The following is a 27,744-nucleotide window of genomic DNA, read 5'->3' on the forward strand; positions in this document are numbered from 1 at the left end:
AAGAGAAATGTTTGATAGACACATTCACCTTGCACCTCAGTGAGCTTTCTTCATCTGAAAAAAAATTTCTAGGGGAAACTTTAAAGGGTAAGAAGCCACAGAAAACACAGCCCCCAGCCCCAGAGGTGCTGGGGAAACAAGCCCACCTCACTCCAGCTTCTCGGATCAATCACGAACTGGTCAGAATACACGAAAAACTGAGGAAAGGCGAGATGTGCCTGCTGTCTGACAGCTTGTCTGATGGCAAGCGCTCCCACCTTGCCGGAGCCTTCCTGAGGAACAGGAAGAACAAATACAATCGCAGAACGCAGTCGCATAAACAAAGCGGTGGGGGCAGGAAGGACACATTGAAAACCTAATTCTTACAAAGCCAGGGCAGATTTCACATCCACACGTGTCCTTTGGACCTGGTCACACAAGTGAGCACGCAGACTTGCCTTTCCGAAGTTCTCAGGCAGAGCTGCGGGCTGCACTGCAGCCTTTCCGTCTGTGCTGCGAACCAAAGCTTTCGGATGATGCGAAAGGGCTTCGGTGAGACCCTGACCCCCAGACCTTCCTTCCAGCACCAGCCGTCTCATGGCACCAGCCTGGCAAGATCTCCTGCAGACCCCACTCCACGCACAGGGACGCAGCTCCCAGCAGCCTCCAGCGACACCAGGAACCCTCTCGAGAGGGGCTGGACCCCCAAGAGACGAGACCACTGAGCCCTGCGCTGATCCTGCACGGCCAAGGTGAACTTTGTAAAGGAGCCTTCGATGGCACTAGGGGCCGCTGTCACCCTGGATGAACGCAGATAATCCAGCAGTGGGCTGCAAGCAACAGGACCCCCCAGGTCCCCAAAAAAAAAAGTGGAAACCAAAAGGCTGTGAGATCTGCACCAGGAGGAACAGGCTTTACGCGAGACACTGGGGGCACAGCATCCACCCACTTGTCATTTACCACTAGCAGGGTCAGAGCTGTTTGAGCGCAGCTGGACAAACGCATTCGCTATACGAGACAATTTGACGCTGGCCAGAGATCAGCAAAATGACCAAACAGCAATGTTCATCAGCGGCTCCAAAATTCCCAGGAAAAAAAGAAAAAGAAATTGCCTGGCAGAAATATTGACTGTGGGAGATGGCAGGTTTCCAGCCTCTGGGCGTCAGCCCGCCGCAGTGCTGCAGCAGGAGTGAGGGAGGCTGAGCGCGCAGCTGGGTAGATGTAAATACGCACAGCAGCACCTCGCTCCACGGCCCCGACATACGGCGCTGACACCCGGCACCGATCTGCTCCGGCCAGTCCAGGTAGACAGACCGCACTGCATTCCTCCAAATGGATTTCTCCTCTGCTGCTGCCTTTTCTTTTCTTTTTTTTTTTTTAATTTTTTTTTTTTCTTTCCCCTCCTTTGCAAAGGCATGAGGCATGATTCACACCATTTCCCAGCTACGGGAGCATTTGCTGACCAGTTCAGCCAGCAAACAAGCAGCGGGTAAAACACCACGGATGAAACGCCGGTGGGCCAGCGTAGGGCTTGCTGGCTACTAAAAGACACACGCCAGCACCCCAGAGCGCCCGGCCAGTCTCCCCTCCCCAGATCTGGCAGTCTCTTCTGCTTTAACCTTTTGGCTTCACGCAGCTAATTTAATGCCACAAGTTAGGAGACGTCCCTGTGATCTAATATTAGATGATAAGCTTGTTTATGTTTTTGTTGCTAAGAGAAAGCTAGAGCTTTGGAAACACTGAAGCAGAGCAAATGCTACTGCAACAGCTGCCGGTGGGAACTGAAATCCATACAGCGCTTCCCTGACAACTGTTTGCCATTTTCCCTTTTTATTTTATTTTACTGGAATTGGCCTTCTCCCAAAAGAAGCTTTTCCCACTTAGGCGACCTCTCCTGTTTCTCTAGGTCCGTGTTTCCTAGTTCAAACCCTGCAGGCAGTCCCCCAGGCAGTATATCCTGTTCTGAGGACACATTCATACATAAAGTTTCCTCCACCCACAAGCACAATCCATCATTGCTGTGGTTTTTTTTCCCCCCCTCTCAGTAGTTTCAGAGCATCAGTTAAAGGTGGGAGGAATTTTCTGCTGTTTCTCTTTGCATTAGCATAATTCATAAGAGATGGTTCTCTAATAAAGATGCAGGAGGGTTAAACAGATCCGCTGTATTATTTATAGAAACCCATTCGGCAATAAATGCCAGTGCAGTCATATTAATAGATGCTCTTTTGGGCATTTCCAAGTACTCTCACAGTCCAGTTCCCCATCTGCAGTCAGTGCCAAGAGTCTGGTGGGTTTTGTGGAGCCCACTTCTCCTGGGAAGAATCGAAAGCTTCTGCAGCTCGATTCTGGGCTTGCCAAAATGGAGATACTGTTGTGAAACTCTCTAACGGGTGAGCTGAAAGCACAATACTCACTCTGTCCTCTTTTGCACAATCTCACTTCGCACCGGGAGTATCTTTTGGCAGCTCATCTCAATCCAATTGCAAACGACACCAAGCCAACTGACCCCTCCCAAAACGGCAAGGAGCACACAGAGGCACTCCTCATGTTAAACCTGAGTGTTCTTCCAGACAAAGAGCCGGTGCAGCAGCTATTTCAAATTATGTCTCTGCACAGAGAAAAAGTGGCTCATCCAGAACGCTTGCAATACCTTCAAAGCACTCCCTGTGCTAGCTCTGGAAAAAAAAAAAAAAGAAAAAAAGCCCCAAGAGCATTCAAAGTTTGACTGTTTTCCAAACAGCACAGACCACCTTCTTTCTTGGATCTGCTGCAGCTGAAGCAAAGCGGAGCCGGCAGCGAGCGTGCCCTCCCTCCATGGGAGAGGTCGCGCGGCCGACTGCGGATTCCACGGCACTTCCGAGCTCTCCCATCGCTGCCTTTGCAAGCTGGTATTTCCATTATTGCTTTGCACATCCTTTGGCTTCAGGGCATTTAAAATATGTCAGAGTACCACCTCCACTCAGTAAGGTCTGAATTTTAAGAAGTTATTTTAAGTTTGGAAGAATCAAATTACTGAAAACACTCCGCAAACCGGCTGCTAGTTAGAAATACACTGTTCACTGCTGCATTTTATCTACGACCGTTTCCTTTCATCGCTGCCATCACCAGAGACAGATTTTGCAAAAGTTAACCTGTTTGTAGGAATAAATGTGGACCACTTGATATTCTGTATTTAAATTTCCTTTGAAGACAGCACTGGCTACCCCAGGTTTTTATTTCCCCAGCCTTAAAATAACATCATACGATAAGAAGGAGATACCACCTGCTAGATTCAGAGTAAATCAAAATGCAGCTACTGCTGGAATAGCCTCGGTCGCACATGGCAGACTTCTACCTCTGTGCTAAGACTTCCTTAATAGTCAATCAAAAGCAATGCACGCTGCTAGAGTGCAGTCCACCTCCTCCTACATCACACGCATCACAGACTCCAGGAATGTTTGTTTTTCCCCCACTAATGACAGAGGGAATCCAGGGGACTTGGGCAGCAAGGATGTTTCCATCGGGGCATACCTGAACTTAGCTGAGAAGAATCGGAGGGATGGATTTTATCTGTTTCAGTCCCACACTCTTTATAGGATGGGATTCATGATACAGAACCTACTGCAAGTGGCTACGGGCTGTCTGTGCCTCCATCCATAGAGGCCTTGGGGACTGAGATCAGTAGCTGAGATAACTACTGGAGAAAAACGCTGAGACGCTGAAAAGACAAGTAGAAAATTATGAAACTAAATTTAACCTACAACCCAGCGACGCGGCAGTTCCAAACCTTAAGGATGGAGCAGGGGCAGCAGCCTGTAACTCCACGGAGCACCTCAGAACCAGTTCGGACACCCCCACCAGCACCACCACGTGAGACCTGATCCCGGAGGAGGACCGCCAGCCCGGCCCTCTGCCCACTGACCTTCTGCGCTCCCTGGCCTCCTCAGCCGAGCCGTCCTTTCCCGGGGTTGAGGCAGCACCGGCATTCGCAATACCGTTAGCAGAGCCGAGTACAGCACGGTTTGTGATTACACCTAGGGGGGTGCTAGCAGAGATGCCCTCTGTATTTTTCTCTACAGTAGAATCAGTTTGTTGCCTGAAAGGGGCTCTGAAATAGAGAAGACATAATGGAAAGCAAAGCAAGTGAGCTCAAGTGCCGACCGGGACCGGCCGCCTCGAGGCAGCGTCAACAGTTCATTCTCCTCGTTCTAGACTTGTGGTTGTGTAAAGAACAGCACACATTAAAATGAGTTTTGAAAACCTTGTAGAAGAAAAAAGCAGGAGGAATTCATAGTCTTCACATCCCTGTTTGTAGCAAAAATGATTAGAAAAAATGTACCTGGTGAATAAGCAAAAGGAATGAACTCGGAGAGCTTGTACACTGAACGCCCACGAGCAGCCCGAGCAACACGTTGTGTCTCTAACGGGGTAGAGAGAGGGCACAACCGACCGCGCCAGGGAGGGGAGAAGCTAAAGTCCCCCAGGGGCTGGTAACTGCCTGCCGGTGCACACCACTACCGACACTGTCCGGCGTAACCACTCGGGGATTTCTTACCAGCGCCTCCCGCGTGGAAGCACATTTCTAATCCATAATCCGCTCCGAAATTTAGACCTTCCAACCCAAATGTGGATTTTCTGCAGCGTTATCTCAGCTGTGAGCCGTTACCTGGTATACTGGCGGGCTGATGCAGTAGCGTTCGCACCAAGAGATGTGGGGCAGGCAGAGCCAGGTTGCCACGGGGCGCCCGAGGAGGTAGATGAACCCGTGGGCGTGGGTGAGGTAGCTAGAGATGGATTGCGACTGGCTGAAATGTAGGGACTGCTGAGGTCACTACTTCTACCAAATGAAGCACTGTAAAACATCACAAAATCACGGCCTTCAGAGCACAGTAAATATGCAACAGAACAGCACCGCAGCTGGAAAGGGAGTAAGGATTTCATCTTAGCAAAACGTTTGCAAAGAGGCTGGAGCAGACCGGAGTCGGTGCCGGTCGCTCGCACAAGCCAGCGCGGGCAGCACCCCTCGTAGCTAAGCCCAGCTGAGATTCAGTGGGAGAATAACGGCGTGGAGGTGAATCGGTGAAGACTGGGGAAGGGAAGAACCCTACGGCAGTGAAAGCGGCGCACGCAGAGCACCCCTGTGTGCTGCGGAAAGGTGGAAACAATGAGCGAGGATGAGGCTGCTGAAAGCAGGGAAGGAGAGTGAGATAAGCAGGTCTGGCTGCATCGCCTCCTGAGGATGCCCAGGACTTCCAGTTTTAAGAACTTGTTTTCAGTGGCTTAAAGCTTTGGCAGAGATGATCAGTTCAGGCTTTAATTTTCTGTAAGGCATGTTTGGCACAAACTCCACATATCTGGAAAACAGCGAGCAAAACTATCCAAAATATATTCAAGAATGAGCAAAGGAAATACATATTTTGCCTTCAAACCATTATTACTGAAAAGCTGGATGTGCTCATACTTTGGAGAAGAGACAAGAGGAAAGGAGAAGGGCTCTCACACGAGGATGTACTCTTGCTTTTCAGAGAAAATCCTCCCTAAGTGGGAAAAGTTGCGCTCCTCTAAAAACAGACTTGATGAAATCTGGCAAAATCTCTTTATAGCACGTGCCAGAGCCCCACGTGCTCAGCGCCTGCACAGAGCAAACGAGCTGCATGCGTGAGCCACACCTTCCCCAGCAACTGGTATTCCTGGCTGCTACTGGTCAGACTGGGCTGTCTGCAGGACCAAAGGCCAGGAAGGCTGGAGGGCTGCCTCTCCCCTCCCGCATCCCGGTGACTCCCGTGCCAGCAGCGCACATGGAGCATGGAGGAAAGGGGCTGCACCAGGAACGAAAGCTGACCGGGAGGAAAAGCAGACTAGGACGAAGAGCTACGGGTTTATGGGAAAGCCAGGGACAACAGACTGGAACTGGAGGTCAACACTGGTGCAAGAGTCAGAGAGAGCAGCCCGAGGATGGAGTCGCACTCGGAAGGGGCAGGATGAGAGCAGGGGGGAGGAAGGATCCCATCCAATTCACGGAGGCACCCAATTTACAGCCAGTTTGATACACCGAGGCCCCAGCCAGCCCAGAACAAGCAGCGGGTTCCTGGACAGCCAAAGGAGAGAACGGGGCGTCCTGGAGGGCCCCCGGGGAGGAACCTGACAGTCGGGCTCTCCAGCTGGCAGCTGCTCGCCACATCCCGGTCACAAAGGAACAAGCAAATTACTGTCACCAGGTAGCAACCTCCAGCAGACCCTTCCTCTGGAAAGCTAGCCCCTGCCCGCAGCACCGGGGAGCAGGAAGTCCTGCTGGAAGCCAGTGCCTCCCGTTTGGCTCTCCACACCGGAGGAAAGGGCCAGGCCCTGGGGATGGGCTGGGAGGAGGGGGGGAGCAGGAGCCAGGATGGGGTGGGCGTGCGGAGCAAGTGGCCGTGGAGTCGCAGGAAGGAGGGTACGGAGAAGACGACAGTAGCGGAGCATGTGCCAGGGGAAGGAACAAGAGGAGCGGTGGGGAAAAGGGGAGCGGGAGTGACGTGGCACCATCCTGGGAGAGCCCAGGGCAGAGAGGCTGGGGCACGAGGGGTGGGGGGCTGCCAAAGAGAGAAGGACCGTGGTCAGGAGGGGAGGACACGGGAGGGTTCTGAAGCAAGACCTGCCAAGGATTGTCTTTCAGAAGGGAAAGGTAATGGGTGAAAAGGGGAGACCAGAGGATGGGAGCAGCTCCAGGTGCCTGGGAGAGCACAGATGGGGGGAGGAATGGAGGAGAAGAGCATGGTGATGGTGTTGTGCCAGCTCCGACATGCACATGCCCCAGCTCGGAGAAATGCAGTGCTGGGGCATCACGGACACGCTCCGCTCACGAGGAGGGAGCCACGGCATTGCCAGCTCCAGGGGAGGTCACCTCCCCACCCCTCGCAGGGGTGGCACTGCAGTTTGAGGAGGACTCCGAGGCATTTATTCAGTTGTTCACATTTGATGTGAACAGGAGCAGAAAATAGAGAGAAAAAGGATAGCTGGGGAATCCTGTTAATTAACAGCTGCGTTCATATGAATCTGCAAAAAGGAGGATTATGAATTTATGCTAAAGAGTTCAACATTAGAAATAAAAAAGGCACTGACACACTGCTACTCGTTCTTTCACATAATCACCGTAACATAGCCATCGGGGAACGAGCCATGAAATGGGAAGCAACATTTCAGATCAATAAAAAGAAATACTTCTGAAAACAGCTAAGGTAAGTAGAATTCAAAATCTTAAAAGCCTTCAAAACCTCAAAAAGCTTCCACATATACTAATAAAAAAGGTTTGCACAAAACACATAACTGTATAACTTTTTTTTTTTTTTTTTTTTTAAACACACTGCCATAGGGTACTGCAGAGCTTGAAACAGGATTTGCTTAGGGATGCTGGCCACAGTGGTGACTACTAAGAACAATGGTTAAGTATAACCCCTGGCTCCTAAATTCCTGACTGCTGGAAGCAAGGGGAGCGTGGGAGGTGGAAAACTGCTTTGAAGTCATCCCAGCTTTTGCAACTGAGCCCTCAAAACCAGCTGCTGTCAGAACCAGAGGCTGGACTGCGTGGACCGTTGGCCTGATTCGCTGGGATGGTTTTTATGTGAACAAAACCAGTAAGAAGGTGTATCTGCAATACGTAAAAGGAAGGAGAAACTAACTGTGGGAAAAAGTGATTTCACTCTGGTGTGTGTGATCCCTTCCTGGGAGGCATCTCTCACGGCTGATGGCAAAGGAAGTACGCTGAATTAATGCAATCTGCTACGCCAGTTTTCCTCCAAATCCTTTAACATACCGGCGACATGAACTGGCTGTTTGAAGGGCAATATGCACCAAAATGGGGAACAAGCCGTCAGATCAGGGTTCTGTGATTTTTTGGGCTGGTGGTACACCCATAGAGACAGCAGAACGGGTGACAGTCCCTACCATTACAGGGAGCGTTTTAACGTTGACTTCAACTAAAGCTGCAGACCATTGGCAACATTGATGCAAGTTATTTTGTCCCTTTTTAGAAGAAAAGACATTTTCAACATCTTAAAATGATCTGTTGCAGTTGTTTACTCTTTGTTTGGGGGTCATATAAAGGACTTCCAGGACATAACTAGGTGTCTTCACAGAGATCAGTCAAATGCTCAGGTAAAGGGGAAATGCAGATGGACAGAAGTCGTCCTCTCACTAATGTCCATGTATGTCACGTTCACTTTAATTCTTCCTCTCTCAGAATAAGCTTTTGTATTTTGGAGTTGTGTTCAGAGTTTTGTTAATACTTGGAAATGACAAGGAGCAAATCCTTTAACCAGGTTCCCTTCCTCATCTTAGAGGCCGATGCCCAAGGCTGGAGAAATCAGAGGTTCAATACAATTATATTTCATTTCTCTGTGCTCTTCTATAGAAAACCATTTGGGATAGAGGTCGAACTGATCTTTTTTTTTTTACTGTTTGTACACAAAATACAAAACCATTGCTTTCTAAAAAAAAGTACAGTTTATTCCTAACTGTATTCTCTGTAACTGCTTGTAAGCCAACACTCTCCTACGAGAGGCCAGAACTCAGCCTTTGGGACAAATCGGTATTAGCGAAACACCGCTGCCAGCTACAGCCTTCGCTAGTCTCTACAGTTTAACCATGGAAATACACAACTATGTGAATGCAATACTAAATCTGGTTCAGGATTAGCTGCGACAAGCAGGCAGTGTTTGTAAAATTTTAACAGCCAGCCAGGTCAGTGACGTTAGGGACTGGACCGTCTCGCAGATTAGGGAACATGCCCGCAGCAAGAGGCAAAAGTTTTCCAATGTAATCAGCTGCGGCTTGTCGGGCTGCCTTTAGAGAGAGATAAGCCTTGGAGGCTGGCCTGTCATCATGTCCCAGGATAGATGTGAAGTCACTGGAATGGATCAGCAGATCAGGAGAAGTGGTGATCTGTTTCACCTTTTGTGGAAATGGGTCTGGATGTGCCCAGCAATGGGACAGACATCTCCTCAAGCACAACTTATCTCTACCAGAGAAGTGCTAGAACACCAAAAATACGCCTCTTCCCAAACTCTCAAGCAATTGTTCCATCTTCAGGATAGTTATTTAGTTCAGGGTCTAGAATTTGGTGAAACACAATCTAAAACCTTGAATTATTTTTGCCTTTTTCCTTAAGCACAGATCAAACGGCTTTGCCGCGTGACATGTTCATACAGGTTGTTTTGATGGGTTCCAGTATTAGCTAAAATAAAGGTGAGGTGACAGAACTGTATTGTGCACGAAGGGCTGATCCTCCTCCTCACAACTGAGATGAAAACTCAGTAATGTATTCTTTGCCTTAACAGAGCAGGACATTCACTCACCTCATTCAGCCATTATCTGGTACTTAAGGAAAGTGAGCCTCTGCCTTCCAGCGGGGTAAAAGACACTGCCAGTGAAAGAAGCTCTGCACAGGATTGCTTTCCTGATTCTGCTTGGCTAGTTCACCAGCAATCAGCCTCTAAAATTTCACATACACTGTGCAGCAACTGCTTCCTTACTGCCACAACAAAATGGTTGGAGGCATCAGTCTCACTCCTGCGCAAGGGCTGTACGTCGTGCACAGGAGCACTGCCACTTTCTGATAACAATGCCATAAACACGGACTAATGTAAACCAAAATTAGAGATGAGCTACAACTTACCTGTCAATAGCTATTTGAACAATGCTTTCAGATGGTAATTATTCACTTTTTATGATCAATTTTTGTTTTATTATCTAACCATAATACTAGCATAAAACTGAGAAATCACTTCGCATTTGAATTATGTCAACACAAGTATTTAAATTCAGTTCAGCAATTTACAAATCAACAAAAATGATGGCCTTTAAAACTACTATTTAGCATGACAAATGTCTGCAAATCTTAACTTTTATTTCCTGCTCTCAGCAGAAGAGTGTCCCAAGGCCAGTTACGCTGATGCAGGAAGCAGCAAGCAGAAAGTTGAAGGTTGGGAAGCATGTTAAGAGTAGAACTAGTGCCTGGGAGCCCATGTGAGACAGAGTTGGACGTACCTTTTCAAGTAGGTAGATACGTAGGTAGTAGGTGCACCAGAATGGGGAGCTTCGTTTCCCTTTGATTCATCCCTCCACGGCTGCCGAGTGTAGGAGCCGCTCCGCACGAGGTTAACGGCCGATTCTCTAACGGAGGGGAGAGAACAAGGTTTGTTTAGAAAAACTTCTGGAGTCTGCTTTTGGTCTTCTCTACGGTTCCACAACAAAAATCCTTCCCTTACAACTACAGGCACTATTGTCCACAGGTAACACAAGCCACTCAAAGCCCTCTCCTGGCCTGAACATCAGTTAGTTATTGACAGCTGGGTCACCTGAGAATCACCAGATGATTGAATATTTTGCAGAAAGAGGAACAAGATTCTTTTTAGTCAGAATACTTGCAATTGAAATTTAGATTGCCCATAAAAGTAATGGAACATATTTAATAATGTCATTTGATATTCTTTCTGCTGTCTTGTATCAAACAACGTTGCACAAATGGCCAGATACCGCAACCCCAGGGACCGCTTTATTCTCCGAGGTACCCAGGCAGTGACAGTAAAGCAGCTCAGCAGGGCAAATCCTTTGCTATACTCAGCAGCAGCAAACCATAAACAAAATATCTGGCAATATCTAAAACTACTTGATAAGTTATCAATAAATGCCTAGTAGTCCTGTTCATCACAGTTATCTGAAACCAGGGCTCCTTCTCCTAACACACGCATTGGCAGTATGTCCTGTTCTTTTCTGCTCTTGGACAAGACCTCAAGCTTGTAATGCAACACAAACCCTTTCACTCATCAGCCTGCCATTATTTTTCATTTTTTAATTGCCGTGTCCATGCTGATGCCCTTTCAAACACCTGTGGGTGCCATGAAATGAAACTCAGCTGTTTCAAATGGAAAGAATATTGGGAAAAATCTGTACTACCCAGTAGGTCTGGGCACCATCTGTTCATCCAGGGCAATCCTCCTCATCCCCTCCTCTACCGAGCAGAGGACACTTAGCAGCAGGCAGCTGGAAATGCCACTCAGGACGAGCCGCTGCCAAAACCGCTCGAGCTTATCAGCCATTTAAACACAAACTGTCTGCTGAACTCCAAATCACAGTGACTGGCTGAGATTAAGCAAGAACGCAGCAGGGAGGTTCCAGCAAAAGATCAGGAAAGAATCTCCAACTGTGCTGAAATTCTCTCGGGGTGGCCATCGGCCGTGACTTCCTCACAACAACTACAGTTCGCAGTGACTCCTCTATACGTGCCTCTCTACCACGATTGGGGAAGCGGCTGGAAATGAGGCAAAGCTCAATTTTTACTCCTCCTAACACAAACTGTGAATAAACACTTTGTAGAGATTAGGTTGTCAAACATATCTTGAGACATTAGATATCTATCCCATTTACTGTGGCTCTGGTCTAGGGGCAACTACACACAGGCACCGAAAAAACAGCACCTGCAATGGGAACAGAGAGAGTTCACAAAGTCTAATGAGTCAAAAAATGACAGAAGTGGGAACAAAGGGACTGAAGGTGACTATTGAGCAAGTGACAGAAGTAGAAGTGCAGGTGACAGCTACAAAATGAGGCACTCGCATATAAAAGGAAAAAGTAATAAATGCATACATAAAATAAATAAATAAAAAATGCATACATCTAGTTTCCTGGATGGAGACCGGATCTGTATGAACACAGGGGGAGAAACCTGCCCTGTGCTCTGCTCACCTCAATGAAAAGCAACGCACCAGAACTTTTCCAGACCAGAGGCAGCTCTCGATATGGTGAATTCCTGTGCGCTTGGGACTACTGACAGAATATATGAAGCATGAATACAGAAAAAAACGGTATTCTGGAAGAACTATCGACAGGACAGAAGCCGAGCATTAAGTTCTGTCTCACCTATTTTCTTTTTCTTCTATATCGCTTGTACTGCTGAGTCTTCTGGGGGCTATTGTGGCAAGATAGCTCTTGTTGTCTTTATCCTGGTGAAGCAAAAGAAGTACTTGAGCTGCACATCTGTTACACTTCCAGCATGTTCAGTGACAACTAAATTCATGTTCAGGTTTCTTCAACTGAGAAAGCATTCTCCTGTCTAGGGACAACTGCTTTAAGGCATTTTCTTGGGCAACACATAGCACAGCATCGGGTCTGAAAATTATTTTCCTGAAGAGCACGATACTGAATAATAGCAGCTTCTGACCAGAACGACTTACAAATGAGAGAACCATAGAATCCTTTGGGTTGGAAGGGACCTGTAAAGGGCATCTAGTCCAACCCCCCTGCAACAAGCAGGGACACCTTCAACTAGATCAGGCTGCTCAGAGCCCCGGCCAGCCTGACCTTGGATGTTTCCAGGGATGGGGCATCTACCCACGGGCGACACAGTTACAGTTAGTGAATACGTGGGGTGGGATTCGCAAATACAGCTGGTGGATACTGGAGGAATCCATATAGATGACAGCGAAGGAGAATTTCCACAGCACACGTGCTACTGTCTGGATTAGATATTTTCTGGTAAAGAACAGGACATGCCAGACTGGCCGCCCACTCCAAACCGAGCAGGGATGAGGTCAAAGGGGCAGTGAATACCACTTCTGCAAGAACAACTGATTGGAGTAATTTTCAAAAGAAAAGAAAAAGAAAGAACGAAAGAGACCCAAGTTTGTTATGGATACAAAACCCAGCAATAACTCAGAATGAAAGGGAAAGGGTATTACACTTGAGAGGTAAAGGCTGCTCAGCTGGGAGGCACCGAAACAGCACCGCTGAAAGCCAAACCTTTTCTTTGTTGTCTAATAACGCAGATATCCGGGGACTTGATGAAGAACGATAGATAGAAGAAGTCTTATCTCTCTGCGCCTCACGAGTAGCAGCGACTTCACTCAACATGTTGTGACTGCCAGTCTTCCGTAGTCCCAGCCGCCACGACGCAGGTGACTCATCCTTCTGCTCCTCTGTCTTGCTGAGCCAACTGAACTGGAGAGGAGAAAAAGGGACGTTTGGAAGAAGTAAGAGCACTGCCAAGGCACAATCTAAGTTCTGAAAGCTTTTCAACATGCCCCAGTTTTTGCTGGGCTATACTTGTAAACCTAAGATGGAAGGACTTTGATTTCCTGCTTGGCTTTAATGCCAGGACATGGCTCAAGGTGAACTCCCGGGGATGCTAACTGCTGTCGTGTCCTCGTCCCCAAGGACAGCTGATGAAAGAAATCTTGTGTCACTGTGCAGCTCCCTTTGCCTACACAATGCCCTCCTCCAGCTTTGCAGAAAGAATATAAGGAACAATGAAGCTTTTATTAGCACCTGTTTAGGAAGGGGGAATTATTCAATAAAGGCAGAAAAACAAAAAAAAGTAATTGACTCTTTTGGGACCAGCTGCAAATAAAACCCTCACACAGATCAAACTGGAGACACACCATTAAGATCATCAGGGAACTGGAGCACATAGCACATAAAGGGAGAGACTGAGGAAACCTGGCTTGTTTGGCATGGAAAAGAGGCGGCAAAGAAAGGATTTAATTCCTCTGCTACCTGGGGGGTGAGGGTTTACAGAGGATATGGAACCAGACTTCTCAATGGGCTACAGTGGAAGCAGAAGGAGGAACAGAGAAGTTCCAACACAGGAAATCCCAGATGACATGAAGTAAGACATAGCTTCCAGTAGGAGCGATGCTGCACTGGGACAGGGAGCAGGAAAGTGGGGCAACTCCGTCCTCAGAGACCTCTCAATGCTCAGCTGAGCTCAGGTAGTTCCAAGCAACATGAGATAGGCTTGAAGCTGGCCCTGCTTCGAGCAAGGCTGGACTGCAGGCTTGCAGAGACCCCTTTTAGCTTAAACCTTTCTATGTTCAGGTAACCACATATTCTATACATCCTACAGAATGGACCCTTGTGTTACACGAGGCACTTTGACAAGCATACATTATTCCTCAAATATACAACTGCTTAAATGCACAACTTCAGTTAGATTTAGCAATTCTTACAAAAAGATGCCCACTGCCTTTCAAGGTTGGAGCCTGGGCGCTGCAAGAGATACTTCTACAAAGACAGGGGCTCAGCACTGAGTTGTATAGGAAACAAAGCAAACAAAACACCGGGAATTACTGGAAAAGAATATGGAGCACTACACTGTTAACCCTTTGTGTTACTGTCCAACATCTTTGATGTCACACACAGCTCAGCTCCACGGCTCGAAAGCAGTACAGAAGAAGGGGAAGAGATTTGGAGAAAGGCAACAAGGATGAGTAAGTCCCTGAAATGCAAATTGCGAGAAGGTGGGAGAGAAGCCCAGCAAGATTCTGCCTTCTTTAGTATCTTTTGATGGTCACTGTCAAGGGCAGGGTACTGGGGCAGACAAGGCTTTCGGTCAAAGCTGATATAAGCATTATTTTCTGCATAACACAAAACATCTGACATTATCCAGAATAACTGAGACTATGGGGAGCTCTGTCCTCACACTCATCGACTCCAGACTGCAAAGAGAAAATTATCACTGCAGTATGTAGCAGTGTTTCTTAGCTGATGTTATTCTAATGCAGATGCAGAGAGTTAATCTCCTGTACTTCGCTAATTCTAGCACTTCCAGTCTACTGAGCTACGCAGCTCTAACATTTTAATGCAGTTTTGACATTTTCCTCAGAGAAAGCTCAAATCCACAGTAAAAGCTGCCTTCTGTAATTTCTGCATAGGAACAGCCAATATGAATAACCCCAGAAACAGAGGGCAACACAAGCACTCATCTTTCCCCTTAGAAAAGCCAATGTGACCACGAGATCACAGCAGGATCAAACATGTAAGAGAAGGTGAAGCAGCCGATCTTAAGTGATTGAGGTCAAATTAATAACTGCTTTATAGGCCCTCTTCTATACCCTGACAGCCTTATTGTGGGTTAAACAGCTCAAATGAGTGAGAACGATGCTCCGCAGCTGGGAAAAGGTTAACTGCAGTTCTCACACTTCTGCCTTTAGTACTTCCCCTGCTTAAGCCAGCCTGAGTCGAACAACACGCCAAGGAGCTCTACTGCATTTCAGCTGGATGAGAAGTTAGACTTAGCAGCATGTCAAAAATAAAAAATTGTGACTAAGCAAGAAACGTTTTCCCTCTAACATGTACCCGGTGCTTCAGAGTTTTTGGCTAGGTGCCTGCAGTGTATAGCTGTCCTCCATATTCTGGTGCGAAAAGAAACCAGAAGCGTAAGATCCCAGTCCTCAGCAGAACGGAGTCTCCTGGTGCCATCTAGCTGAGTGACGTGAGAGCTGGAGAATTCAGATAAGATTTCAGCAACTCTGCTTCACCTTTAACAAGCTTTCATAGCCCAGCTCTCTAGTCAGATGCAAACTCTCCCCTCTCTGCTCACTGGGCCGTAACATCGTGCCACTGAAGGAACCAAGTCTGGCAAGCTGGAGGCACTTTAGATGATGACGCCAAATTCACCGCTGATACCTCAGCAAAAGAAAGAACTCCTGCTGGTAAGGGCTTGGCATCGGCTATCTGAGAACTGACAGCGACACAAAGCACCTGCGCTAAGCAGGGCTTCTGCAAACAGCACAATTTGCTTCAGAGAGCAGGAGATTCAAGATGGAACTTTATTGTACAAACACCCTCCTCTGTGCCAGTCCCATCCTGTTGTCAACACAGCATAGAATCACAGAATCCCAGAAGGGTTTGGGGTGGAAGGGACCTTAGAGACCATCCAGTGCCACCCCCTGCCATGGGCAGGGACACCTCCCACTAGCCCAGGTTGCCCAAAGCCTCATCCAGCCTGGCCTTGAACCCCTCCAGGAATGGGGCACCCACAGCTCCTCTGGGCACCCTGGGCCACTGCCTCACCCCCTGCACAGGACAAAACTTCCTCCTACTATCCAGTCGACGTCTGCCCTCTTTCAGCCTAAAGCCGTTACCCCGTTAAAGCATCTTTATCAAAATTGCATAGTATCATGCTTTCCTAATTTCAAGTCTTACAACTCCTCCGAAGACTGGTTTCAGAGCGTTCATTTCCCAGTACACTGCTTTCAAGTCCCCGGTGCTTCCAGAGTCACTTACCCTTCTGGCAGAGGCAGTGAAGGAGTTGGGCTCGGGCGGTGGTATTTGCTCAGTGATGCTGGGCCTGGTTTCGTGGCTGGAGTGGTTGGCAAAGGGCTCTTGCTTCCTTTCTACAATTTTAAACAAGAAGAGAAACCAAATGTTTCAGTATCACACTTCCAGGGCCCTGCTCTACAAGCACAGGCTGCGCTACAGCTGAGTTCAGTGTCGCTGCGGCCTCGGTACGCCTCAAATCACGCAGACGATGCCAGTGCCGAGGCCAACCGGGGCTTTCTACTGACTGGAAAACATGATGGATATATTTGCCAGGCAACGTTTTTTAATTTCATCCCCACAGACAAGCAAAATCTTTGCAGCAAGCACCTGAAGGAGGACAAACAGATTTTTTTTTTGTTGTTGTTGTTTATTCACAATTTCATTTCCTCTCCCCGTGCAAAGCTCGGGAGCAGCAGCAGAACACGCCATTCCTGCCGCAGCACGCGTCCCCGCGGCCTGGCGGTGGGTTTCACTGCACGGTACTGGTCCAGTTGCTTACGCTGGTGGGCAAAATGTCTGGTTTTCTACAGCAAAATCCATTTTTTACCTGAAAGTAGGACTGATCCCCAACAAAAGTCTTTCCCAGGGCTCCAGGCAAGCTAAGCAAACCCTACCAGAGCTCACAGTTCTCTCCCTGCTTGTTAGACAAGGGCAAAAATCATAGAATCCCAGAATGGTTTGGGTTGGAAGGGACCTTGAAGCCCATCCAGTGCCACCCCCTGCCATGGCCAGGGACACCTCCCACCAGCCCAGGTTGCCCAAAGCCTCACCCAGCCTGGCCTTGAACCCCTCCAGGGATGGGGCATCCACAGCTTCTCTGGGCAACCTGGGACACTGCCTCACCCCCCGCACAGTGAAAAATTTCTTCCTAAATCTCACATTAATTTTTTTTTTTTGTATCTACGCACCATGCATGACCTAAGACTATCCACCAGACATCACCGGAGGGAGCGCAAGCAGAAACAATGTCTCAGGCAATAGGATCCACTGACAGGAGTGCACAGGGCTCTAAACCAGAGTATTGACCAAACACAGGCACGTGTGAGGTGCCTGCGAAATGATGCACCAAGAAAATGATGTTTTCCTCTCGCAGCTGAACACCTCACACAGTCATGGGGTTGAAAAAATAATTTTAAGTGTAACCACCCAAACACAGTACCACCAAATGAGGCGCGTGCGGTGAATAAAGGTGTTCCAGTCCATATAAAAAGCAGTCTGGTACGGAGCAGCTGTGCGGACGGCATCTTAGAGCACAACGATCAATATTTCTGCAACAAATGTTCTCGCTCCTAGAAAATAGGGCTCAAAGGACACAGAAAAGAGCAAGCCAAGAGAAACATTTGAAAATAACAGGCAGTTAGCAGGACTGACAGCTTCAGAATTAAAGAGACAAAGATGCATCTCTGCTGGGATGGTCGGCACGATATTGAAGCCTCAGCCACCTTTCCCTCTCTGTGTTGTCTCAGACCCTCCATCAAAGTCACCTAACCAGAGTACCGCACCTCTTGTGCCTGGATGTGCCGCGCTTCCCAACAGCCCTTTTGGGAAGAGGCAGGAGATGTCCCGTTTCTCCCGGCAGCGCTGGCCTGGCATTCAGCAGCCTGGGGAACACACACGGACACACACTCCGCTTGCTGAGCTCTGGAGAGCGAAGCCTGTGAGCCACAGGAGAGTGGCAGGAAGGGGGGAACAGCCCGGAGCGGCCAGCAGCAGGCTCGACTGGCTGGGCTGGATGGGCACTGGGAGCTGGGACTCACAGCACAGAGCCCAGCCTCTAAGGTCACGGCTGATTACAAGGGGATAAGCTGAAGCGGTAATGACAGGCTGGAAAGAACCCTGTGAGCAATGGGAGCCAAAGGAGGCTACTGCAGAGACAGCGCCAGAGGCTGCGCACCAGGGGCTGCTGTCTGCAGGGGAGGACTCCACATCTTATTTTACTAAAATTTCAGCGATAAACATTACAAACTCCAATCAAGAGAAACAGGTCAGGATTAGCTCAGTCTCCCCAAAACAAATTTGGTGAGATTGAAAATTTCATTCTCTAATTTGGCATAAATGCCATTTTTCTTAAGGTTTCTTGTTTTTTTTGGGGGGGTGGGTTTTTTTTTTGTTGTTGTTGTTTTTTTTTTAGTTGAAAGCTTCCCTGGCCTGCTTCAATTCACAATGGTTACCCATTGTAATAGTTACCAGCACAGGTAACGGCCACAGAATTTTATACTGATCTGTCTCTTGTTTATACACAACCCAATGCCAATTTGTTAATTGTCCTCGAGATGAATAAAATGGCATTAGGGTACTTAGCTTCCTCCGTGTGAAGAACACAAATTTGTTACAGATTGTGAGAAAGACTGTACTCTGAGGCTCTCCGACATCTTCACTGCTCATCTCTTCAAATCTCTAATCCTCCCACAAACTCCACAAATCTATCGCAACCTGAGACCTTTCAAAGCACACCTCAAAATCAACTTCTGTGTTACACTTCCAGTTACTCCTTTGCACTGCCCTATGCTCAGTTACCAAAGGAGTTCAGATTTTTTGGTTTAAAAAGATCACTCACAACAGTGTTTTGGCTTCCCACTCCCTTTCCTTAATCTGGACTTTGAACACTTTAGGACAACAGTCATCTTCTCTCTGTCCAGCACTGCTCAGAATCACAAAGTTATGTGGATATTACACCTCAGGAGAAAATGAAGAGATATACGAAGAGGAAAAAGGAAATAATTTCCATGTTTTCAAAAACATGCCTCCTGTATGCATCCGAGCATCTCAAATGTCTAGCAGATAATAAAGCATCAATGTTCTTAGGATTGTGTTTGAAACTAGTAATACTGTGACATTTATACTTTTCTCTGAAAAGCTATTTTCATCCCTACCTATCTTTGGACTCCTCCTGGAACATGTGGGCTGCTATTGCTATCTCAGGAATCTTGTTTTAAAAGGAGTACCAAAAACGTGCACCCCATTCACTGACAACTGTCTACACCCAGCTGGACAAGTTCCTCTTCATTCTATTGGAGATTTGAGAAGTTTACAAGGTGAGGTTTCAATTCTGATCGAAATTTCTCAAAGGAGCCAATAGTCTCTCCGGGAAAGGACAGCACAGGTAACAAAGCCCAAAGCCTGATGCTAAATCATTACTTGATGCTTTTTGTCTTCAGTTTGTTTTAGCTTTAGTAGTTTGAAACTCACTTTGCTCCGTGAATTAACACAATAAAAAGACCTTCTCTGGCTTTGCACAAAATTCGATGCCGAGTGCTGCAGCACTCTCCCTGCTGAAGGATCTTCTGCTGTCCCTGGATCAGTTAAACACCACGGAGCTCCGCTTACAGCTTCTTATCCACACATCAGAGGTGTTTTGGTCAAGTTCCTGCCGTGTTTACAAGAATTGGCACATGGCTATACAGGGCTACTGTCTAGTAAAACCCTGATTAATGGGGCAAATAAAAGTGACTTCTACTGCATGCCTGTTCCCACCACCGACTTCTCCACTCCATTGGCTTGATTTAAAAGCCAAAAGCTTATTTCTCCGTGTTACTGTCGTACCCAAACAGCTTGTGTAACTACCAGCTCTGCAAAGACCAGCCGGGATTCTCAACACCTCTCACACTGCTCTAAACATAACTGACACCATCAGAACCCAGGTGACAATTTTACTGGCAAAGAAGCAGGACAAAACTTTAAACTACACTCCTCTGCAAGGACTTATTTATTAGTACACTGGGACGCAGGCCAAGGAGGCTGATGTTAAGAGCAGTTTACCCACGAAGCACATCCCAGTCCAAGACCTCTCTCTCTTTGCAGAAATATTAAGTACAAGTCTTGGCTTACTGCAAAATGAAGTATCTTTATTTAACTTCCTGTGCTGCACATATATGCTATTTAAGCTAATTAAGGAAGCCTTAGAAATTATGGGAAAGGAACGAGATTGAAATGAAGTGAGTAGGATGCTAGCAGTATGCTACCATGTGAAGGCTAATGTGACTCAATGTACTTAATCCTTATTTTCCACCAGGTTCTGCAATTATTATACATCACAGTCAGAAAAAAAAAGTTCCTCATCTCTATAATTACACAGAACAGCTTCAGCCCTTAATTTCATTTCTCTGATCCAAATACAACAGGCTATTACCTTCCTGTGTGTTCAATTGCTTTTCTACCATCTTGCAGTGTTCATCCTGAAATTGGCCAACGAGAAAAAAAAAATCTACTGTTTAAGCACAACCTGTGAACAAAGTGTTACCTTAAATTCAAGTCAGCTGGAAGTAGAAATTAAAATACTGTCTGTAGCTTATTTTCAGAAGAATTATGCTGACCTGGGAGTCTGTATTTAGATCAGCTTTTTTAGTCCACTAGCTACTGCGCTCTCCATATTCTACACATATACACTGGAATAAAGACTTTCAGGATGTCTTTAACAACTAAACAACACACACACAAAAAAACCCAGTTCTCAAACTGATCCTCTAATATTGCTGGGCTAATTATTAAATCCAAGATGATACTAAGTCTTACCTGTCTCCTTTTCGGCATCTGATTCTGAAACTTCATCTTCTTCAGCTTCTTCCTCTTCTTCGGAACTAGAACTGCTAGAGTCCTTGTTCTCTTCCTCCATTTCCACAGACTTCAGCGTGTCTTCCTCATAAAGAATCTTCTCTTTGCTGCAAGATACAGAAATTTTAAGGACTATCAGGCGAGTGAGTTATTTCTGAGCTCTACTGTCTCACATAGACATGATTTTCTACATATAGAACAAGCAAAAGGGCAAAATCCATCTACAGGCTCAGCATCTCAGTGCTTCCAGCGCTGCCCATTTGCCACGGATTCCAATGCCGGTCTCACATTTCCTAAATTTGCAAGCATTTCTCAATCTGAAAAATGTGGTCTCTCTTTTCCTAATGCAACGCAACCCATCAGCGGGGCTGCACGGCTCTGTGCAACTGCAAAGGTGCCGTTCCCAGTCCAGAGGTCAAAACATGATCAGAACTGGGGGACCAAGCACCAGCCCAACTCCTTGTTCCTCCATTCAGTGGGTATGTTAAGAAACAGCTACAATTGTATTTAGGAGCGATCAAATTTAAAAGAAACCATGAAATGAGCATGAATAGTGGTAAACTTCTTTTTTAAACCAGCTGAGGCCAGCTGACCGCGAACAGATGAAGCTGGTTTCCAGTTACTCTCTGTGCAGCTTCTTTTCAACAAAGAGGAACGAGACGTACTTGGGGAAGAGTCCGCTCTGAGGCTTGCCATTCATGTCAGCTTCAATTAGCTTATTCCTCGTCTCCTTCTCACTTCGCAACTGTCCAGAAGTCCAAGAAGATTGGAGAAAGAATGAAAAGAGACATCTCAACAAGCCACCTCAGCACAACACGATAACTACCACCGCATAAGGTCATCCCAGCCTCGTTAGATGAAAAACACTGTGGATGAGTTTAACAATTCAACAGATGGACATCTGCGAGAGCACGGGATGCCTTGGACTGCGGCTCCATAAGGGCACCACTACACTCCCAGCACGTCCTTAGGCTCAAGCTGTAATTTAATAAAACCTTCTGAGAATCCTGCAGCAGTCCCTGCTGAGACCCAGAGCCAAATCCCGACTTCCACGGTACTGCCTCGCATCTGCCCACGCGGACACGGCACTGGGGCTCTGGCCACGCGTGTTTGCATGCCCAGGAAATCAGGCTGAGTCCATTTCAAATTTGCTGCCTCTGTAGCGGTTATTTACCTGCTCTCAGAGGAAAGCATCCGAGTATGCCCCGTACGGGCAACCGATGGCTCTGCCACAAGGATGGGTCACCTCTGAAATATCTCAGTGCAAGAATACCTGCAATGACCACAGCAACCGAAATATTTTGCCCAGAGAGCAGCAATTTTAATTTTGTCACCACTGATGGCCAAAAGAGTATATAAAAAAAAAAAGTTTCTGTACCATCTAGAAAGTCAGATGCAGTTGGGGTAGAAGAAGGGCTCACAATTAGAGGCTCACATCTCTTCTGGGTCATGTCTAGCCTAGTTCTGCTTTCGACAGCAGGAGCTGACATCAAGCACAAGAAGCAAAAGCTCTGTAAATTCTGAATGTGGGAAAAGCTACGTGGAATCCAGTGAAGAGCCAAAAGCTGGGGTACAATTTGTTGTTAAATAGAACAAACTGTTGGAGCACAGCAAAGGGAGGTGGAGGAAACAACCTGCTCCGTTCACAGATAACTCAGAGATTGGGGGAAAAAAAATCCAAACCCAAATCAGATTAATTGCTTCCAGCAAAAAAAATCCCCTCCTCTCTTCAATAAGAGCAGCGTATCTTTTGGCAAGGATTTCATATTGTTCCACTATATATTTTGAATTTAAGCCTTTAAAAAAAATAATCTGATTTGAGAGCCATTTTGAAAGTTAAATAATGTACTTAGAGGAATGTCCTGGAACTGTCTATTTCATCCCTAAATAAAAATGTAAGTTTTCTATTTTAAGTGGGAAAAATGGCACATGATAAACACACATGACAAAATGGCATTTCTATTAAAAAAAAAAATCAGATCCACTAAAAAAAACCAACGGTGATAAAATCTGGATTCTTCTCTTCTTCCCAGTTCTCCTACAGCTTGCTACACTCAATAAACGGAGAAGACCTTTATACAGTGCAACTATATGAAGAACAAGGTGGGTTGCTAGACCCTGCGAAGCAGGAGTGAAAATGGGCTACCATCCATAAAAAAAAAAATAAATCTTGCCATTGTTTTGCTTTTTCTTTTCTCCTGAGGAGGGCAGTTATCTGCAGAATCCTGGCATAGGGAGATAGGAGGAAATCCAAAACACAACACTGATAGTATTTATCACACCTCATTTAGAGAGAAGCTGATTAATTTTAAAAAAGTTTCTGTGAATGTTAAGGATGCTATTTAAGGATGACAGCAGCTGTGTTATGATCAAAGCTTGAGTTCTGCCACCCACATTGTCAGTTCCTCAAAATACTTTACTGGGTTTTATCAGCAGTGTTCTCATTATATCTGTCTCTGAATCCAACATTTTACATGATACTTTCTGATTTTTATTTTTTTTAAAGCAGGTTGGTTTGGTTTTTTGAAAGCACCCAAATGAGATAATTGAATAGACCCAATGAAATGGGAAAAAACGCAATCCAAAGCCAGCTTTCTGGCTTGACAACTGGCTTTACTCTGCTCAAGATATATTTTTGCTTTCCTTTTTTCTGCCAGCTTTGCCCTTCCAATATCTCCATTGCATTTTGAAATGGCAATTCAATAGTTTTGAAACCACCCAACTTTTTTAGTCCAGGATTTCCTTAAGTTTGTAATTTCTTCTCACTCAATCAAAAGTCTCCCTATTGTAAGATAGGCAGACGTGGTAACAGACCTCTTTCTCAACTCTGACAGTGTATTTCCTTAGACGCAAACACAAAGCTGACTTGGGTAATCACTCATTAAGCAAAGAGCAGTTTGATGCTAGAGAGCTTGCCAGCTAACAGAGGCGACTGCAGAATAATAACAGTTCCAAAGATGGACTACACATCCCTTACCAGTTTAATTCTGCATGTCAGCACACTACTGACCTTCTTGGTGCAGTCATCCAGTTTTCTGGATTTCCAGCTATTAAAAATATTGGTGTAATTAAAGATTCCAAATGACTAACAAAAAAAAAAAAAAAAAAAAAAGCTGGGCCTCAGCTTCCTGCGTCTGTTGATGCCATATGTCTTAGAGAACACCCATGCGTGAAAAGGTAATTGGAGAGGTGGAAAATGATCTGCCAGAAACTCACCACAGTCTGTTTCTTCTGCAGCATTTCTAGATGCTCAACCAGTCCCTCGTCAGCCACGTCGAATGGCGTCTGGCCCTGGAGCAATAAGAGAAGACGAGAGGGCATCCAATATTGCACGGTGTTCATATTCAAAGCAGCACTGTTTACCAGGGAAGCACAAAAGTGAACATGCTCCACATCCTCCCTCCCTCCCCTGATGCTCTATTTCACTCCAGAGCAGGGAAAGCCACGCGACAGCGATGGTTTTATGACTCAACCCACGATTGGAGCAACCTGAATCATGGAAGTGCAGTTCCCTGATTGCTGCTGTTCAAATCGAGCAGCCAGGAGTAATGAGTTTCCAGGTGTCTAAAAAGGACACTCTCACTCTGAGAAGGAATGTGATCAACCCGTTCTACTGTACCACTGCGTATCCGAACCTCCCGAAAGGCTGCCAAGCACCAGCAGGACAAAAAATTTGGGATCCATTTCCACATCTGTGGGGATTTACAAAATAAAACAAACCAGAAAAACTACTCTGGGGCACAAGACAAGAGATCAGGTACATTTTCACCATAACTAAAGCTATAATAAAAATTTTCTTAAGAACATATAATGAAGCCTGATGGCTAGCGACCAAATAAATCCAGGCTGCCCTGGCCAGCTGACCTAGCAGGGAAACAATCCTCAGCTGAAAAAGGCAGGTAATGCAGCAAATACAACTGTGTCTCTAACCCCACACGCATTCTGAACACTTTGGAAAAGCACCTGATGGCACTTAAAACAAAAAAAATTCCTCGTATTTTGGATGCCAAAGAGCTCACCACTCTCAAATGGTTCCTCCTCATAGAGCTGGTTTTTTGTATCAGTTCCCAGCACAGACAGGTGCAGTCAAAGCACACAGTGCCACATTTCTCTCATCAAATTATCTTGCCTGCTTTCATTCCCCGGTGCTGTTCCAAGTAAATACAACCTCATTTCCTCCTCCAGAAGCAGCCGCGGTATGAGTGAATCCGCCCCAGCAGGAAGCTGTTCACAGACACCGCCTGGACGTCGCAGCAGGGAGAGGAGCACAAAGAACAACCCTGGGCAAGCTCCCGTCAGCTCCTGCAAATCCACAGGCTCTTCAAGTAAGAGCTTCTAACTACTAGGATAGAAGAGGAATTTTTTTTTCTCCTTTTTTTTTTTCTTTCCATCCTATTTTTCTTTACTCATTTCTCACAAATCTGAGGCAATTTTTCAGTTTCCCTTTTTATGGCCAATATAGTAGAACAGGACGGATTTAAAGCTGCCAGTTTCTCAAGGGTTCACTAGTTTTCAGTACTTTATACCTTAGTATTAGCATGTTATTTTGCACTACAAGACTGTCTTTTTGGTTGTTGTTTCATTTGTCAGGATTACACTCAAACAGGAGGATTAGCCCCTATCCTTTCTTAAAATCTTGGTCCTAAAGTTTCACCGCTGATCTTTTCCAACAACACCTGAAATATTTTGGGCTTTCCTCCCTTCATTTGCTGATGTTTTAAATCCACCAGTGCACACGCTAGGAGAACTGCTTGCCACGTAACTTTGCCACGTCATTGGGATCGAGTGGTAGACAATACAGTTACAAAATACGCTGTGTTGTGCCGACGTCTCTGCTCACTGACCAGCTTGTTCCTGATGTCCATATCGCACAGCGCCTCGGCCAGGATGGAGCAGGCTTCCTTCACCCCCCAGTGCGCAGCAGCATGCAGCGGAGTCCAGCCGTCGTTGTCCTGGACGTTCAAATTAAACCCCGCTTGGATCAAGAGCCTGAGGAAAGAAGCAACATTGATTTCAGCCCACTCGAGAAGGACTGCTCTGCACAGAAGAGGGCACACCACGAGCCCCAGGGGAGGGAAGAGGGCTCACAATAAGCCAGATGTTTCTTAACCTGTTTATTCACCTAAGCAGCACCCCAACCTGATGTGCTTGCAATAGAAAAGGGCAGTAAATGAAAAGTGACTTTGCTGTAAAACCTGCTGGAATGTGTGGGTGTTCCCTTTCAGCATGACCTAAACTGGGAGAACACTAATTTCTAATCTGGCATCAGTGGCTCAGTCTGAACTCCTGCTCCAACGGACAAGAGACACCAGACTCGCTCAGGCACCAGCCAAACACCCAACATCGCTGCAGATGCTGGCTCCAGAACTAGGAGGCAAGCACAGCACCTGGCAGGAACAGGACATTTGGTAGCTGGAGCTCAGTCTTGGTTCTACCAGAGAACGAGGCCACACCATAGGATTGGTCCACACGGAGATGATGCCAGCAGGACCACCAGGGACGAAGCAGCAGCATTACTGTGATCGACAGAGGTGAAATACATGAGTTAGATAACCTGCGTCTGGGTTAAACGACCCAAAACTCATTTTTAGACTAGCCCTTGCACAGCTGAAGCAAATCCTAGCCAAGTGAACCTGCCCGGGAACACCCTCGCATCACATCTGCTGCTCTGCACCTTCCACCTGCTTCCCTCTCTGTCACCCCCCAGCACTAGGGTCTCGTAGCAGCTGGAGCTTGAATATTTTAAAACAAAACAAACAGAAGAGAGTCGATTGTAGCCTGAAGCTTCAGAGCCACACGCACACTGGCAGGCGAGTGATCAGACGAAAATACCGAGCAGCTCATGTATCAAAATGGACTGTTATCCAGCTGCTTAAATACGGAGGAACATCCCAAGGGAGTTCTGTAAGTCTGGTAAAGCTGCTACTGAACGTTTCCATCGTGGGGATTCCACTATCCAGAGCCACCTTTCTGCAGCACGAGGGAAATCCAGCACGACCCCAAAATGCCACCAGCAGTTCTGAAACTCCTGCTGCTGTTGTCCTACAGCAGCAGTGGATTTCTCTCTGAAAGAAATTTTAACTTAGGTGCTGACTTTATGCTGATTTTCCAGCTGGCAAAAGGGAGGAACATAGCTGCTAAGAGATTCAAGGTCATAGACAAATTCCACATCTCAGTGAAGAGTCAGCTAGCTCCTGGCTTTCAGCCCCTTTGGTTCAAGTCACTGAATCCTTGTATTTGAACTCGCAGCGTGGCCATAAAATACACCAGAGTGAAAAACTGTCAGTGCTCCGTGAGATCTGTTTATTGTTATAACAACTAATGCCAAGGAGTAGCTGTGCAGAACGAGTCACCCTCCAAACAGGGAATGCTGCCTTCACTGATGAGTACTGGATATACAACCCTCCCCTGAGCACCCACGGGATGGACACCTCCAATTCAGGAGATATTACACTTCTGTTCCACAGGAGCTGTGTTGGATTGATGTTCTCGTGCACGGCACAGGCACAGACGGTCTATAACTCAACTATAAACTCTAATGAATGAAGCATTTGACATTGTCCCATGTGACATCCTTGTCCCTAAGTTGGAGAAAAATGGATTTGACGGATGGACCACTCTGTGGATAAGGAACTGGCTGGATGGTCACACCCAAAGAGTTGTGGTCAATCGCTCCATGTCTAAGTGGAGACTGGTGATGAGTGGCATTCCTCAGGGGTTGGTATGAGGACCAGTGCTGTTTAACATCTTTGTTGGTGACAGGGACAGTGGGATCGAGTGCACCCTCAGCAAGTTTGCCGATGACACCAAGCTGTGGGTGTAGTGACACGCTGGAAGGAAGGGATGGCATCCAGAGGGAACTGGACAGGCTGGAGAGGTGGGATCGTGCCAACCTCATGGGGCTCAACCAGGGCAAGGGCAAGGTCCTGTACATGGGTCGGGGCAACCCCAAGCACAGATACAGGCTGGGAGGGGAACGGATTGAGAGCAGCCCTGAGAAGGACTTGGGGGTGCTGGGGGATGAGAAGCTCAACACGAGCCAGCAATGTGCGCTGGCAGCCCTGAAACCCCCTGTGGCCTGGGGGCATCCCCAGCAGCGTGAGCAGCAGGGCGAGGGAGGGGATTGTCCCCCTCTGCTCCGCTCTGGTGAGACCCCCCCTG

The 27,744-nt window shown here is 46.9% G+C and overlaps 1 protein-coding gene across 1 annotated transcript in view; it reads right to left on the reverse strand.

Moving 5' to 3' along the window:
* Positions 1 to 25,572, reverse strand: part of LOC104457544 (protein phosphatase 1 regulatory subunit 12B-like) — a gene marked incomplete at both ends in the record, with an annotated part of 37,340 nt that extends 11,768 nt beyond the window's left edge. Inside the window, 9 exons of the mRNA XM_010072532.1 lie at positions 3,881 to 4,066; positions 9,982 to 10,107; positions 11,854 to 11,936; positions 12,733 to 12,930; positions 15,997 to 16,106; positions 20,545 to 20,690; positions 21,249 to 21,328; positions 23,800 to 23,874; positions 25,428 to 25,572. Coding sequence (XP_010070834.1) covers positions 3,881 to 4,066; positions 9,982 to 10,107; positions 11,854 to 11,936; positions 12,733 to 12,930; positions 15,997 to 16,106; positions 20,545 to 20,690; positions 21,249 to 21,328; positions 23,800 to 23,874; positions 25,428 to 25,572 — 1,149 coding nt within the window. The remainder of the gene's footprint in view (positions 1 to 3,880; positions 4,067 to 9,981; positions 10,108 to 11,853; positions 11,937 to 12,732; positions 12,931 to 15,996; positions 16,107 to 20,544; positions 20,691 to 21,248; positions 21,329 to 23,799; positions 23,875 to 25,427) is intronic.
* Between the last annotated feature and the right edge of the window lie 2,172 nt (positions 25,573 to 27,744).

Source organism: Pterocles gutturalis, unplaced genomic scaffold (genome assembly GCF_000699245.1).
Source record: "Pterocles gutturalis isolate BGI_N339 unplaced genomic scaffold, ASM69924v1 scaffold14782, whole genome shotgun sequence".
In the NCBI taxonomy this organism is placed as follows: Eukaryota; Metazoa; Chordata; class Aves; order Pterocliformes; family Pteroclidae; genus Pterocles; species Pterocles gutturalis.